Raw genomic sequence first — 17,630 nt, 5'->3', positions numbered from 1 at the left:
CTGCTATTAGGACAATATCCAATTCTGGCCCCAGACATCACTCGGTACCCCTACTTAAATCTCTGAATATGTTAGACATTAAGTCACTGCACATTCTCTCATGTGTATTATACATATATAAAACGCTAAACTATAATGCCAATCCTGATCTCAAAAGCTTCATAGAAGGTTGTATCAGAACCCATGAGCATCACACCAGAAATAAATACAGTTTTGATATTCCTAGAGTACGACTTAATCAAACTAGAAATGCTCTACAAATCAAGGGGCCCAGAATGTGGAATGACCTTCCCAACCATGTTAAAGACTGTACCTCTCTCAACCAGTTTAAGTTAAAAGCGAAGCTATACCTAATAAATTCCCTGTAACCTACCTTACCCTTCTATTGTCAACCAATGTCTGTTTTTTTCTTTAAAGAGCGCTGTTTGTCGACATAATTGTATTTGTGCTGCTTTTTCATCTATGTTTTCATTTCTTGTTTTCATTCTACTCATTATGCTCAATTAGTATTAAGCTTGTCATTTAAGTTTATCATGCCCGAAACGCTTTGCGTAATAGTGGCTTTAGGCATTGTATGTACTAGCTCTACCTATAAGTCAAACAATCCTTGTAAATATTTATTGTATGTATGTACCTTACCTAAATAAAATTGTATTGTATTGTATAAAGTATGATGTTAGTACAGAATGTATTGTTGTGCCTAAGAGACAATTCACACCACCAGGGGAGGATTGTAATGTAGATGTAGTAATTATTCCATTGCAAAAGAAAAAAAGTATGTATGAGATAGGAGAGCTGAGGGCAACATGATTGTATAATTAGAAAATTACTTACAGAAAACACTCTACATGTATATTGTGATGGGTCAGTAGCTAGGGACGGGAAGGCAGGATGTGGAGTCTTGATCAGGGAGTACACTGACATCGGCACTGTAGATACTGTTATTGGACGCCGCTTAACTGACAATGTCTCTTCAACACAGGCTGAACTCCAAGGTGTATTAGCAGGATTACAGGAAGTAGTCAAATGTGGTAAAAATGCCTGTTTTTTTATTGACAGTAGAGGAGCGTTAGTCTTTAAATAGCAGACGCCCAGTATACCAGAATATTGTGATAGAGTGTAGAGAGAATGTTAAGAAATAGAAAAAACTGGGTATAAAGTAAGATTCATGTGGATCCCTTCACATGTGGGAATACTGTTGAATGAGGTAGTTGATGAGATACCGAAGAGAGTAACGGAAAAAACTCTTGTTGATGTTGTATGTCAGATAACCTTGAAACAAATAAAAACAAGAATCAAAATGATCCAAGAGGGAGAAGAAATGATAAAGAGAATGGCAATGTGGACAGTAGTAACACAATTAAGAATTATTCAGTAATAAATACAAATTCGTCCTTCACCTATGGTAGAGGAAAGTCTTCTTGGAAGGATTCAATTTACAGGAGATTAAGATTAGGATACAAATATATCTGGCACTACGGTATTGATGTTAGTGAAAAAAATAAGGAATGTAAATTATGTAGTATGCCGCAAGCCCAATTCTTGGAACATCATGTATTAGTGTCAACTTATTGATATCTGTAGAAATAAGTAGTGTACCACATCAAATTGTTTGGTTGTGTGATAAGGGCATGATAGACAGAATACTTAGGAGCTACAAAAATTTTGCCCCAATGAGTGTAACACTTATATGCTGTGCTTACACTGCACTACACTACACTACACACAGAAATCACAATTGAGTGATGCATCAAATGAACAAATCCACAAGGGCCGCCCTGTTTCCTGTGCTTACTATATTAACCTGTAATGTTAAATGGGATTCTTGTATTGTGATTTGTGGATTTGTACTCACTGTATTTGTGCGCCCCTTGAGGCACTTGAAGTAGAGTGGGGTAGAAATAGCCATTTTCAATGCATTTCCTTGCACTGGTTCCTCAGAACCAATGCAAGGAAATGCAAGAGATTATGTTTCTTATAGTATTTCCAAATTATTTGTTATGGTGGCATCCTTACCAAGTTCAGTTATTGCATAATATTTTCCTGTTAACAACTGCCATGCATGGCACTACAGCTTCCCATAGCTTGCAGCCCCACCATACCCAACTCCAGCCCTGCTCAGTTATCCAATTTCTTCCAAATAAAGGTCAAAACTTAGTTAAAATCTAGGCTGTCTTATGGCATTAAATATAAATATTTACAAATAAAAAAAAATGTTTTGGGCCCTTAATTCTGATAAGTTGCTTTGTATACATGTACCATACTGTGTGCATATAATTATTTTTATTTATTCATTTGGATACATGCAATGTTCAAATTTATGATTAGTACATAACTTGACAAAAACGTTAAAAAGTTTATCATTTAAAAAGGTAATTACATCATATTACCTGAATTTTTAGGAATAATTTGAAAATAATATTTAAAACTAAATTACTATAGTAGTATACTGCAAAAGAAACGATGAACAGTAGGTCAGTGACACTGCAGCATCAGACAAACTGACCTTTTGTTACACTGGCATTTCCTGGTCTTGCAAATGTGTCAATTGCTTCACTACAAGATTGATGAGTGGTTTATATTGTCACTAAAGTAAGTGCATCAACTGCTTGCCAAATTCTTTAACAAGCTCCATGACATACATTACAACAATCCTCTACTGTTAACTATTTCTTTATATTCAGCAAAGGCAACATTTACTAATATGTTCATCACACTTTAATACAATATAGAGATGTCCTTGCTACACACATAAGAAAGGGTCAGGTTTATTTTGGGAAAAATTATAAATTTACTTAAACGCATTTATATGTTGCTGTATTGTATTCTAAATTGCCATTTCACAGGATGGATTCAAATAAAATAGTAATTCTTAAGTTTTCTGTAATGTTTTCTTGGATTACTACATTAGTGAGAAAGAAGTGTAATGTTTTATATTATTGGATTAAGGAGAACAAGAAATCAAAGGCTTAGTGTTTCGTTTTTAATACATACTGTACTTCTTTACTAAATAGAAAATATACATATAAACAAAATTTTCTAAATTACATAAAGATCTAAATATAATATGCATGATGTAACTCACGAGTTAAATGAAAAGTTGTAAATTAATAATCATGTACATACATACATACAATACACAATCTCATACAGGCTATTCACAATCTATCTCATACAGGCTATTCACAATCTTCAAACCATTATATCAGGTCCAAACATACTGCAAAATGAACACACTTAATATACTGTTGACTTTATTGAAGGTTTGTATAACTTCATTTGAACTACTACATCAGATAACACAGCTGAACTTCATGACCACCCATTCACCAGATGTCTATTGTGTGCTAGTAGCTCCTCCAGAAGGCGCAACAACTGTAATGCAGTCAACGTCTCGGTCCCATAGTTATATATTTTACGGTGTACAATATCTCCATAATCCTAAGTATGAGCTATTCAAGAGAGTTTAGCATCAACAGCTGCTTAAGCACTTTGGTCTGACTTGTTTCACGGATTTCACCAGCCAGAAACATCTCGTCTACTACACTGTAAGCCTGTAGGAGAAAATGAAAATACAGTAACTGTAACCATTGCATCTACCACCAATATTCATATCAGTTTTGCCATCTTTCATTATGTAGATGAGAAATAGAAAATTCAGTCACAATTAGCATAAAACATGGAACGAATTTTAGTCTAATCATTCAAATACAGTTTAACAGGCAGCCATCGTGAGTGTACTTGTTGAAGAGAAGTGTACTTGTACTAGAAGAGAAGTGATGTGTATTGCAAATTGATGGAGATGTGTAGTTCTTTTGAGGGCAGAGGTTGCTCTGTTAAGAAAGATCATTTTCCTTTGCCAGCAAGTAGCACCAGAGATGGATAACATTAGCCTGATCCTGAAGGATGTAGGAGAGTGGAAAATACAAAAATAAAAGCCTGATGTTTACAGTGAAGAAATCTTTCATTCCTACTGCTAGTATTTCAAATGTCTACACATTGTTGGAAGATGAGTCTTGCAGGGAGGTGACAGCCCAGTCTCCAAGTGGGGCAACATAAGGAAATAAAGCAAATGTTGGTTGTAGGAGATTCCTAGGCGAGGCATCTGAACAGGACTTTTTGAGCTAGATAAGGAAAACTGGTTAAGGGTATGCTATCTGGGATTGAGAACTGTGAATATTGTTAATAATACGAGTGATATTATGGCTGGTAATGAGAACAAATCTGTTCTTTGTATTAGTGCTGGAGAAACTGAAGTAGGAAGAGTTAAGAAAGAAGCAGTAATACAATGTTTAAACCAGCCATTGAATTACTTTCTTGTTTCTTGTGGTTTCTTTCAAGAAGAGTTAATTGAAAAAATGGCAGGTTAGGGCAATTGGAGTCAATTCCCAACTCGGACAAATTTTGCCAATCAAATGCAATATTCATTGATAATTGGAAACAATTCTAAGGAAAGTATGATATGTATGCCCAGGATGGGGTTCATTTATCTATTGCCTTGTAAATTTATTGGAATCTGTGGTTGGAGGTCTGGTTTAAAACTTTTATATGATAAGAGGTATGGGAATGGATATGGAAAAACAAGGCAATAAAACCACTTGTTGGCAGGGAAACAGTCAAGGCAAAATGAACAGGGGCAAAAATGGGCCTCAAAATAACACCCTTAAGGTGTACTACACAAATAGCAGGAGTCTTAGAAACAAAATACACGATTTAAGTGCTACAGGTTATTATATGACATGATTGCAGCATTCGTGTGTTCTTTCCGAGGTCTTTCAGGAATGTATTAAGAACCTTCCTGTGCTTTTTATCTTTTAATGGTCCAGGGGTGGTTCAAAAAAATTCCTGCTGTATCGAAGATGATGAAAGTTGCATCAACCCCATCCAGGGTCTGCCAACTCCTGGGGAAGCTGGACTATTGCCAAAAGGGAGCAAATAAGTACTGTAGTTTCAGTTAAACTATTCTTTCCATTATGCTTGCTAATAAAAGCCTAAAAATGTATAAAAATACCTAAACAAAGATTATAATCCTCTAGAAATTACCATGCTGAGTCAGTCTACATTTTTCTTATTGTTTTCATAATTTAGATCCTCTTCTGGATTTGGATGATTTGGTATGTTAGCACAATCATTCAGCTATTTGGAGGCATCTTAATTCAGGAAAAAAAGTCAGAGGTTGTGCTGTATACATATATATTTATACACATACTGTATATATATATTATATGCACACACACACACACACACATATATATATATATATGCAGTATTATTGAGTGTGACCAAAAGAGTGAGGTAAATAATTCTAGCATGAGTCTTCTCCATTTTCCTTACATTGTCTTCAAATAGAGAAAAGACACTTGAATCATTTATGTCACTCGCCCTTAAGGTCACATTCAATTATATATGCCTACAGGAAACACTGCTACCAAAATACACCAAAATAAATATATACATTATACAGTATATATATATATATATTTATATAGTGTATAAAAAACAGCCCACTACACACTGTAAACAAAGTTATGGGAGGTTAACAAGAACAATTTTTATATGTGGTCTCAGCCTGTAGACTACTTGGTGGGCAACAATCCTGAGTACAGTATGGAAGGTGGCTTTGGTCAGGGTAGCCAAAGATTTGTTGTGGTGCTGCTGCTGCCTGGTGATAGCTGGAGGTGGTGGTAAAGCAGGCTAATTGGTAATTGCTGAAAACCCCTCTCTTGAGTCACTAGTGTTCACACGTGAAGAGATAGAAGGACTTTGAATTTTATGAATTTAACCATTGGTCATTTTGAACTAAAGTGATTTGAACTTGCACTTATTAAGTCCCTGCAGTGAACACTTGAAAATTCCATGTGGAGCAAGTGGCAGTATATCTAGAGTGGTTTCTGAGTTGTTATACTTCCCAAGCCCAGTCTAAGCTTTCTTGTTATAGTTTGGTATATTTCATTTTTCCTAACTGAACAGAATTCTAAGGATTATGGGGATCTTACTTTATGTAAAAATTTTGATTCTTAAAGAATGAAGGGACTGAGTGAAGAGGTTTTTGAAGAACAGACCCAAGGAACTATAGAAATTCAAGTCAGAGGAGGCCTGAAGATACAATGGTAATAAAGGAATAGCAAACAGATTTCTCACAATAATTCACACAATTATACATAGAAAAAAATCAAAGGTCATTCAAACTATATTTTACAGTACTGTACATATTGCTTGTATTATCTTGTTAATAAAAATGTTTGCCCTGGATCACCCAATATTTTTACCATATGACCTTTTAATACATTCAATAGCACAAAGTACAATACTGTACTGTATAGTATTTGGGTATGCATCCCAGCATAAAACTGGGAGTGTTCCATTGTAACATAGGTCAAACATAGCAGCTCATTAGAACAGTAATAAATCAAAAAACTAACATTTGAATATCACAAAATTATGACACCCACCTTATAGAAGTTGAATACCAAGTCAAGTTCGCAGACATTGTGGAAGTACTCATTGAGTACCTCAACAAAGTTGTGTATGGCTTCAAGATATGCAAGATTGTTGTCAGCAATGTCTACACAGATGCAAAAATACAAGCCAGCATAACGTCGGTATACTATCTTGAAGTTTCGAAACTGTTTGAAAAATAAATATTTATTGGCAGAAGTTTATGGAAAGTAAGAGACAATATTTTTATCACTTGCATCATAAAAGATAAGGCTTTGAATGAATGTAAAGTTCTGTTTTAGGCATTGCATACTGTTGCTTGCTGCTCCCAAATGCAGTCATTTTTTGTTCTCACTGCAAAGAATCACCAATTATCAGGCAAGCCAACATTCTGCACTGGCATAGCAGGGATCTTTCCAAAGATACCTGCTGTGTCATACTGGTGGTTGGAAGGGGCTGCAGAAAGACTCAAACCAGTCCAGGGGTCAGATTCACGAAGCAGTTATGCAAGTGCTTACGAACCTATACACCTTTACTCAATCTTTAGCGGCTCTGTTTACAATTATTAAACAGTTAAAGAGCTCTGAAGCACCAGGAGGCTGTATATAACAATAACGACAGTTGATTATAAGCATGAAAATGCCCCAGAAGCACCAGGAGGCTGTATATAACAATAACGACAGTTGATTATAAGCATGAAAATGCCCCAAACTGTTTAATAAATGTAACCAAAGCAGTCAAAGATTGAGAAAAGATGTACACATTCGTAAAAACTTGCGTAACCGTTTCGTGAATCTGACCCCCAGACCTCTAAAAATTAAATTCACAATCACTTGAAAGCACTACTGAAAAAAAGAAATTACTTCAAGCACTACTTGGAGAAAGGAAAAGCTGAGTAACATTCTTATTAATCAATATGAAACTTTTGTTTTTTAACAAATTATTCTTATTGTCGAGCTTGGCCTCAGGCCGGGCTCAGGGAATAGAAGAACTCCCGAAACCCTCCCCAGATATGATCCAGGTACACTATTCATTTACATACAAAAGTAAGATACAGCAAAAAAATTTGTGCGTATGTATTTACTACAGTATTTACTATTTGTGTCTGCAGAATCAAGCTATTAGCGATTGGACCCCGCCTTTCTAACCACTATTTTTCCCTTTATTATACAGTATCTACTACATATATTTCTCTCTAACACATGCACAAACACTTCTGTCTAATCTTCCAGATACCCATTTACTACTAGGTGAACAGAAGCATCCGGATGAAAGAAATTCTCCCCATTTGTTTTCACCTCAGCCGGGAATCGAACCCGGGTCCTTAGGACTACAACCACCGAGCGCTGTCCACTCAGCCGCGAGGCGCCGTGTGTGTACTTGTGCCTGCAGGATCGAGCATTGACTCTTGGATCCTGCCTTTCTAGCCATCAGTTGTTTATAGCAATGACTCCTGTCCAATTTCCCTATCATATCTAGTTTTAAAAGTATGACGAGAGTTTGCTTCCACAACCTACTCCTTCAGTTAAGAAAGTAATTATCAAAAGAAGGCCCCAAGCCGGGGAGGCTATGTAGCACCGTCAAATGTGCAGGATATTCAAAAGGCACTAAACATCACTAAGGATGCTAATACGAGAACAAAAGCGTATAAGGTGAACAACATCAAAGGTATCCAATTCACCAAAAATTACATCGAGGGACAGGTGACTGCGAGAGACAGTCGGGAAGCAAGACATGCACACATCCTGGAAGTCAGGACATTCAACTAGGATATGCACGAACATAAGACGGACAATACAGTTTGGACAATAAGGAGCAGGGTGGTGCTCCATTAAGTGCCAACGAGTTAAATGGGTATGGTCAATACGTAACCTCACCAAGCCATTTCCCACCACTGGTTATGGCGATAGGAGGAAGGCCATGGGAAGCAACTACCAAAACCCTCTAGAGGAAGAGCCATCATAGGTACCCTCCCCAAAAATCTGTATAAGCACTTGTGGTTTTTGTGTTGCTTTGGATGGTCTTGGTTGTAGGGTGGACATAAAGCCATTGCATGGTTATTAACTTTAATGATACCTGTACTGATCCATAACGAGCAGTGTACCAAGTGTGGCGGGCCTCCTGCACATTCTTTCTGTTTACACACAGCTAGCATATGAAATGTAGCAGCATTCAAATGGATGGTGCCATTTGCTATGAACATAACACTTATAGATTAACAAATACTGTGTAGTGTTTATATATAAATTCAAGAAAATTTAATTCATAAAATTGGTGTGCATTATAACTTAGCTAACACGAATTCAAATACATTATTATACAGGTATTAACAATGGTAATATTAATAACTTGGCTTAAATTAATATTTGAGCACTGTATACAAATATACACTACATATTTTGTTTTTGCAAAGTACTGTGGAACCTCGGTTGACGACTGCCCTAGAGTACGAATTTTTGGGTAGACATCATCAAATTCATCGTAAAATTTGAATTGGTACACAATGGTTTACTTGGAAGATAACATCTGTTCGTAAACATATGGGGTCAACCGAGCGCATGGTGCTGGGGCGAAGGGTGAGGCACTCAATTTTGTTTACACATTTACCGCTCGTAGTGACGACCGCGCTTGAATTCTTTGTGAAGAATTTCATTGTTTGCATGCTTTTTTTGTTTTTTTAACAAAAAAGTTATTATATATCACGACATGGGTCTCAAGAAAGTCAGTGCTAAAGTTCAACCTAAGAAAATAGTTGAGAAAGTAAAAATAAGAGATCATTCTTAGTGAATGAATGTGATGTCTCACTACAGAAGTGTTAAAACAGAGAAATACAAATGTCTTTAGACAAATTCTTAATAAGACAAGCAAGCATTGAGCTGCAAGCAGTGAGCCACAACCAGGTCTTAGTGGTATGCCTGCAAAAAGAGAGTACCCCAGAAATGTCGTCACTGCTGTTATAATAAGAAGGGGACTACCCTTCCAAACACTAACAATCTCTCCTCCTCCCCTCCCCAACCACTTGAGCTGGACAGTAGAACGACGGTCTCGCGTCATGCAGGTCGGCGTTCAATCCCCCGACCGTCCAAGTGGATTAATTAAATTTACATTATTTCTTATGGGAAAATTCATTTTGGTTGACGACGTGTCTCTGGGAACCGATTACAATCGTAAACAAAGGTTCCACTGTACATACATGTATTGTACTGAATAAAGTACTGTATTCATAAAATCATCTGCATTATTACAGTAACTTTGAACCCTTAATATGTAGGTCATGAGTAATAAATTACTCCCTAGAGACTATGTTATACTGTACTGTAATAATCTTTAATAGCACTGATTATATTAGTACTTGTTTTCAGAAATGCATCCCCTGCGCTAGCAGGGAATGCCTATACTGTACAGTATTTAAGTTTTAAGGATCCCACAGCATAATCTTTGACATACTGTACAAGTTTGTGACTTACCTCTACAAAGTTTGTGTGCTTGGCATCTCTTACTGTCACTACTGCATGCACTTCTTCAATTAACTTCTGTTTCTCATCATCATCAAAGTTCATGTACCATTTAGCCAGGCGAGTTTTGCCAGCACGGTTTTGAATTAATATGAAGCGAATCTAAAAATAAAAGATTCATGCTCAATTAGATTACAATTTCACCCAAGATATATTCTATATGAATTACTGTAGTCCATTTGCAAACAAAAAAAAAATCACAAAACAGGAGGGGTGGAGCAACACAAGTTATGGGAATGAGCGGGACAACACATCAGTCCCTCTAGACTAGCCCACTAAGACCAGCTCAGTCTGCCACAATATCAGCAGCCTTTCACATCATTTGAACACAAACTCCATATAAACACCATAGTAACCCTACGGTGATTATTGCACAATACCCAAAATAATCCACACCTCCAAGTAATAGATGCATCTAAACAACGGATATAATCAACCCCCCCCCCTCCATTAGTTTCCACTCTTCCTACTATCCGGATCACCTGTCTTCTCCTGATCTTTAGCTTTGCATTTTTGTATTGGTCTGCATTTCTCAATTCCTTTAGTTTGCTTCTTAGCACCCAGTCTCTTTTTGCCGTCTCCGTGGTGCAGTGGTAAGACACTCGCCTGGCGTTCCGCAAGCACTTTGTCATGGGTTCGTATCCTGGCTAGGGAGGATTTACTGGGCGCAAATCCTTAAATGTAGCCTCTGTTGAACTCGACAGTAAAATGAGTACTTGGTTGTAAAAACAATTCTTCACGGTGGGGATCGTATTCCAAGGACCTGCCTCTTGGACAAGTTTCCATTATGCCAAAGGGTGCATAAAGGCATTTACTATAGTTGTTTTGTGGTATACCCCCCCTTTAACCCTCTTCTGCATGTGTATCAAGGTTGGGGTGGTACATTTATTCAGAGTGGGGATGCTTTATAACTCCTCCTATATTTTGTAAATTGTCTTGTTGCGACTCCACTTCAGGTTTTATTCACTGTGTCTGTTGAGGGTACTAATGTTCCGAACCATAATGAAATCTGATCGTTCTTCTGGCAAAGATTTTTGGTTTAATAAATTATCAAGATGTTTTCAACAATATTCTTGGAGCATTCGCAGATTTTAACTTGGGCGACCATTGTGCAAACGCAACACGTGGGTTGACCCAATTGACAATCTGGTCAGATTATAACAAGGGTTCGACCACTAACATTTCAGTCCTGAACAGGTACCCCTCCTTTCTGCCTCTTACAAGCACAGCACAACTTGCCATTATTAATTATAAATAAACCAAATTGTATTTTTGTTTTTTCTGCCATGTTTCCCCCCCACCTTTTTTTCATTTTTTTTCTTATTTTTTCTCAACACAATTTATACTTTAATCTCAATTAGTATTAAGTTTTAGTCTTAGTGTTTTTCCTGCCCGAAACACTTTGCTTAATAGTGGCTTTAGGCATTGTATGTACTAGCTCTATCTATAAATCCATCAACTTTTGTATCTCGCCTTGTATGTATGTACTTTACCTGAACAAATATTTGTATTGTATTTGTTTTTGTATTACTGCTGCAAGCAGTAACTAAATTTTTAGTTATTTAGCAAGCATGTTAACTAAATTTAATTCGCTCACAGATATTAGGTTTGCTCATTATCTATGCTCATGCATTAGCTAGTAAAAGCTACTAGACAAGACTAATAGCCTAGTACTGTAAGACTGTCTAGTACGTAGATCTTGCTTCAGTACTGAATCCTAGTCTTATGGAGATATAGACTAGGATCGAGGTTCCTCTAAAACTTCCTGTTGGCAGTATCACAGGCCCCTGGCAGGTCCCTCGTTAACTAGAAATATGTTTTCAGTGTACACTACCATACTCTAATTGCACTACACTACCATACAGTGCTCTACTCCCATACATTGTTCTCCCATTACCATGCATTGTTCCCATTACACCACCACCACACTGCTTCCACTACACTAATGTACACTGCTCCCACTACACCAAACTCAACCTCCACGAGCACAATTAGGTGCGTACCGCTGCACTCTTCTCCCACTACACTACCTGCTACCACTACCTGCTCCCACTACACTACCTGCTACACTGCTCCCACTACCTGCTCCCACTACACTACCTCCTACACTGCTCCCACTACACTACCTGCTACACTGCTCCCACTACACTACCTGCTACACTGCTCCCACTACACTACCTCCTACACTGCTCCCACTACACTACCTCCTACACTGCTCCCACTACACTACCTCCTACACTGCTCCCACTACACTACCTGCTACACTGCTCCCACTACACTACCTCCTACATTGCTCCCACTACACTACCTCCTACACTGCTCCCACTACACTACCTCCTACACTGCTCCCACTACACTACCTCCTACATTGCTCCCACTACACTACCTCCTACACTGCTCCCACTACACTACCTCCTACATTGCTCCCACTACACTACCTCCTACACTGCTCCCACTACACTACCTCCTACACTGCTCCCACTACACTACCTCCTACACTGCTCCCACTACACTACCTCCTACACTGCTCCCACTACACTACCTCCTACATTGCTCCCACTACACTACCTCCTACACTGCTCCCACTACACTACCTGCTACACTGCTCCCACTACACTACCTCCTACACTGCTCCCACTACACTACCTCCTACACTGCTCCCACTACACTACCTCCTACACTGCTCCCACTACACTACCTGCTACACTGCTCCCACTACACTACCTCCTACACTGCTCCCACTACACTACCTCCTACATTGCTCCCACTACACTACCTCCTACACTGCTCCCACTACACTACCTCCTACACTGCTCCCACTACACTACCTCCTACATTGCTCCCACTACACTACCTCCTACACTGCTCCCACTACACTACCTCCTACATTGCTCCCACTACACTACCTCCTACACTGCTCCCACTACACTACCTCCTACACTGCTCCCACTACACTACCTCCTACATTGCTCCCACTACACTACCTCCTACACTGCTCCCACTACACTACCTCCTACACTGCTCCCACTACACTACCTGCTACACTGCTCCCACTACACTACCTCCTACACTGCTCCCACTACACTACCTCCTACATTGCTCCCACTACACTGCTCCCACTACACTACCTCCTACACTGCTCCCACTACACTACCTCCTACATTGCTCCCACTACACTACCTCCTACACTGCTCCCTCTACACTACCTCCTACACTGCTCCCACTACACTACCTCCTACATTGCTCCCACTACACTACCTCCTACACTGCTCCCACTACACTACCTCCTACACTGCTCCCACTACACTACCTCCTACATTGCTCCCACTACACTACCTCCTACACTGCTCCCTCTACACTACCTCCTACACTGCTCCCACTACACTACCTCCTACACTAGACGGGGCCAGTGGGTGGAGTAGTGGTGGAGGGACTGACCATGGTGGAGGTGGTGCAGGAGACGACAGTGGTGGCCGCTGACGCCCTGCTCTGCCCCTCCCCCTTCCCTCCCATCCCTTCCCACATCCCATCCCACACCCCCTTCCTACTTAACCTACATTGATATATTTTCGAAGCCTCGTGAATATTGCACTAGATTCACACACTATGTAATTATTAAAGGTGGTTAAACAGCTAAAATTGTTTAATATTCATGAAAGAGATGACGTTCATTATTGGTTAAAGTTGTAACATAAACTGATTCTTTCCGCATCATAAACTAATAAGATGGCAAATACTCAGGTGCAGCAATTAACACTAAAACGCGGCTCATATGTAAGTATTTTATTATAGGGTGTGATGCGAAGGAATCGTGTTTAGTCAGTCGTGAATGCTGGCCCGGCCACCTTACAGTATACACGTACTAAAGAGTATTTTTTGTTTTATTACTCCGAACGTTTGACCATTGAAAATTCCAAATTTAAGAAATTAATTTCGTCCTCAGTGAGGTTGATTCTGGTAAGACTAAGAACGCCAACTCTAAGTCGAGGAACCGCAATGAGACCTTAAACAAAAAAAATCTTCAGATTTTTGGTGGTCTTTAAAAAAAGGTATAGGAGTTTTGATCCACTATTCACTTAAATATACACAAAGTACACAGACTCTTTTTAAAGGACTACTATCTACTATCGCCATGACTACCAAATTAATAGCATTACATTACCGTAGACTGATGAAGAAAAGAACCTAGCACGTTCAAGTATGTTTATTGACACAAGAAAAAAATATATATCAAAGGGATAGAGTAGCTTAGGTTATTTCTACCCCACTCTACTTCAAGTCCCTCCAGGGGCGCACAAATACAGTGAGTACAAATACACAAATCACAATACAAGAATCCCATTTAACATTGCAGGTTAATATAGTAAGCACAGGAAACAGGGCGGCCCTTGTGGATTTGTTCATTTGATGCATTACGTATGCAATTGTGATTTCTGTGTGTAGTGTAGTGTAGTGTAGTGTAGTGTAATACAAATTCGTCCTTCACGTATGGCAGAGGAAAGTCTACTTGGAAGGATTCAATTTACATGAGATTACGATTAGGATATAAATATATCTGGCAATACGGTGTTGATGTCAGTGAAAAAGATAAGGAGTGTAAATTATGTTGTATGCCGTCCGCCCACACCTTAGAACATTATGTATTAGAGTGTCACCTTATTGAAAAATATAGAAATAAGGAAATAAATAGTGTACCACATCAAATTGTTTGGATGTGTGATAATGGTATAATAGACAGTATACTTAGGAGCTACAAGAATTTTGCCCCAAGAATGTAACAATTATATGCTGTACTTGCTGTATGCAATGTTAAATGGGATTTTTGTACTGTTATATGTCTATTTGTACTCACTGAATTTGTGCGCCCCTTGAGGGACTTCAAGTAGAGGGGGGTAGAAATAGCCTAAGCTACTCTATCCCTTTGAGATGTATTTATTGCTTATCTCAATAAACATACTTGAACTTGAACTTGAAGTGTAGTGTAAGCACAGCATATAAGTGTTACACTCATTGGGGCAAAATTTTTGTAGCTCCTAAGTATTCTGTCTATCATGCCCTTATCACACAACCAAACAATTTGATGTGGTACACTACTTATTTCCTTATTTCTATAGTTATCAATAAGTTGACACTAATACATAATGTTCTAAGAATTGGGCTTGCGGCATACTACATAATTTACACTCCTTATCTTTTTCACTGACATCAATACCGTAGTGCCAGATATATTTGTATCCTAATCTTAATCTCATGTAAATTGAATCCTTCCAAGTAGACTTTCCTCTGCCATACGTGAAGGACGAATTTGTATTTATTATTGAATAACTCTTAAGTGTGTTACTACTGTCCACCATTCAGAAGTACACTTACATCGCATCAGGCTTGGATACCCATGTGCATGGGAAATAGGCTTACAGGTTCCCCAAGATGAGAGGAAATGTCAGCACTGTGGAGAAATGCCCGACAGACCACTGGAACATTATCTAACACAGTGCACAGTTACAAACCGGAAATTATCCGGATTTCAGCTTAGATTCAACAGAACAGAAGAAGTTGTTAAACACATGGGGCAAAATCTTACTGAAGCGACCATACGAGTCATAAATACTCATACTCCGCCCAAGTAAAACAGAAACAAGCAACACTTAGTGAGCCAGCCAGAGGCTTAGGGCCCGCGCAGGAATATCCCTGCAAAAAAAAAAAATGTCATTCTCTTTACCATTTCTTCACCCTCTTGGATCATCTTGGTTCTTGATTTTATTTGTTTCAAGGTTATCTGACATACAACATCATGGAGACCTAGGATATCTGCTCTGGAGAAGGTGCAACACCGAGCAACAAAAGTCATTCCAAAGTTAAATCACCTCCCGTATCAGGAACGCTTGAAGGCCACAGGGCTATCAACATTGCAAACAGCTATCTCATTGAAACTTAAAATACTGAACAAGTTAGAGGGTGTTGATCCGGATACTTTCTTCAGAAGGTCAGATGTAACACAAACAAGGAGCAACGGTTTCAAGCTGAACAATCCACAATGTAGGACTGAGAACTGGAGATGCTTTTTCGCCCATAGGGTTATTAACCCATAGAACCGCCTACCCGCCGAAGCCGTAACTGCCAAAAACTGTGTTTTTTAAAATATACCTGGAAAAGATCATCAAGGCAAATGACGGGACATTCAATAAGCCGCTAGTTTAATTCCTGTCCTCATCGAGGCCACTAAGGTTAGTGGCCCTCAGGTAAATCATTTCTACATTGTGGCTTGTTGAGCTTGAAACCATTGCTCCTTGTTTGTTACATTTGACCTTTCGAAGAAATTGTCCAGATCAACATCCTCCAAATTGTTCAGTTTATTCTTGTATGATGCGAAGTCGTATGATTTTGTATGATGTATGCGAAGTCGGATTGCGAAAGGGATCTGGGAGTTATGATTAGTAAGAAATTAAAACCAAAGAATCAATGCATGAATGTTCGTAATAAGGCAAATAGGACATTGGGATTTATTAATCGGAGTATTAGTAACAAGACACCAGTTGGTGTTGTTCTTCAGCTATATTTTGCTCTGGTTAGGCCCCATTTAGATTATGCAGTTCAGTTTTGGTCGCCGTACTTAGAATGGATATAAATTCACTTGAACGTGTCCAGCGTAGGATGACAAAGTTAATTCCCCAAATTAGAAACCTTTCATATGAAGAAAGATTAACAAAGCTTAAATTGCATTCACTGGAAAGCCGAAGAGTTACTGATGACATGACAGAGGTTTATAAGTGGATGAATGGATATAACAAAGGGGATATTAATAGGATATTAAAAGTATCAACACAAGACAGAACACGAAACAATTAGTTTAGATTTTTGGGTACTGGTTCGGTAACAGGTTCAAGTTCAACCCACATAATGAGGATGGGTTGAACCTGACCAGTGCGAGTCTTACTATGCGCGCCTCTCTCTAGTGTGTATATGCTCTAAGCTCTCATTTTTCCCCCCCACCGGAAATCAAAAGGCATTACGGGCTCACCATAGCCCGTGCTACTTGGAACTTATTGTTCCAGGTAGCGAATCTTTAACAACAACAACCACCGGAATTCCTATGAAAAAATTTCACACCTAGTCAACTTATCCCACATATCATTAACATAAAATACAAATATTGCCTAATTAAATATTCAAAAAGGCTATATATTAGTGATCTATGTTCAATTTTGTACTCCACTAAAGCCACTTTGCCACTTTGCGTAATAGTGGCTTTAGGCATTGTATGTACTAGCTCTACCTATAAGTTAAACAATCCTTGTAAATATTTATTGTATGTATGTACCTTACCTAAATAAAATTGTATTGTATTGTATTGTATTGTATTGTATTGTATAATTTAGCATTTTACGGGTGCAGGTATAAATAAAAAAAAATTATGTATTATTATTGTATATTACTAATAAATTTAACAGAATGAATAAAACTAAATACGAGGATTATTTTATAGCATATAATAAACTCAAATACATTAATATGTGTGTGACCCTCGCCAGGACATACCTTGGAGGGAGGTGTTATTGATCCTTAATGGCCCCTATGCTCGCTTCATTCACACAGTACCTCAATGTGAATCATATATATAGCAACGAATGGTTGTGAAATATACATTTTAATATCTTAACACATTTTATTGTATCGTTA

General features: G+C 38.4%; 1 protein-coding gene across 1 annotated transcript; it reads right to left on the bottom strand.

Annotated features, from left to right (window-relative positions):
• Positions 1 to 2,975: 2,975 nt before the first annotated feature.
• AP-2sigma (adaptor protein complex 2, sigma subunit) lies at positions 2,976 to 13,468 on the bottom strand. Its single transcript, XM_045744189.2, has 4 exons — positions 13,392 to 13,468; positions 9,906 to 10,055; positions 6,453 to 6,626; positions 2,976 to 3,554 (listed from the first exon to the last, which is right to left on the bottom strand). The coding sequence occupies exons 1-4, from the start codon at positions 13,464 to 13,466 to the stop codon at positions 3,453 to 3,455; spliced, it is 501 nt and encodes a 166-aa protein (XP_045600145.1). The 5' UTR covers positions 13,467 to 13,468; the 3' UTR covers positions 2,976 to 3,452.
• Positions 13,469 to 17,630: the final 4,162 nt, after the last annotated feature.

This window comes from Procambarus clarkii, chromosome 22, assembly GCF_040958095.1.
Source record: "Procambarus clarkii isolate CNS0578487 chromosome 22, FALCON_Pclarkii_2.0, whole genome shotgun sequence".
In the NCBI taxonomy this organism is placed as follows: domain Eukaryota; kingdom Metazoa; phylum Arthropoda; class Malacostraca; order Decapoda; family Cambaridae; genus Procambarus; species Procambarus clarkii.
The sequence above is the reverse complement of the archived record's forward strand: the minus strand, read 5'-3'. Positions and strand labels throughout refer to the sequence as shown.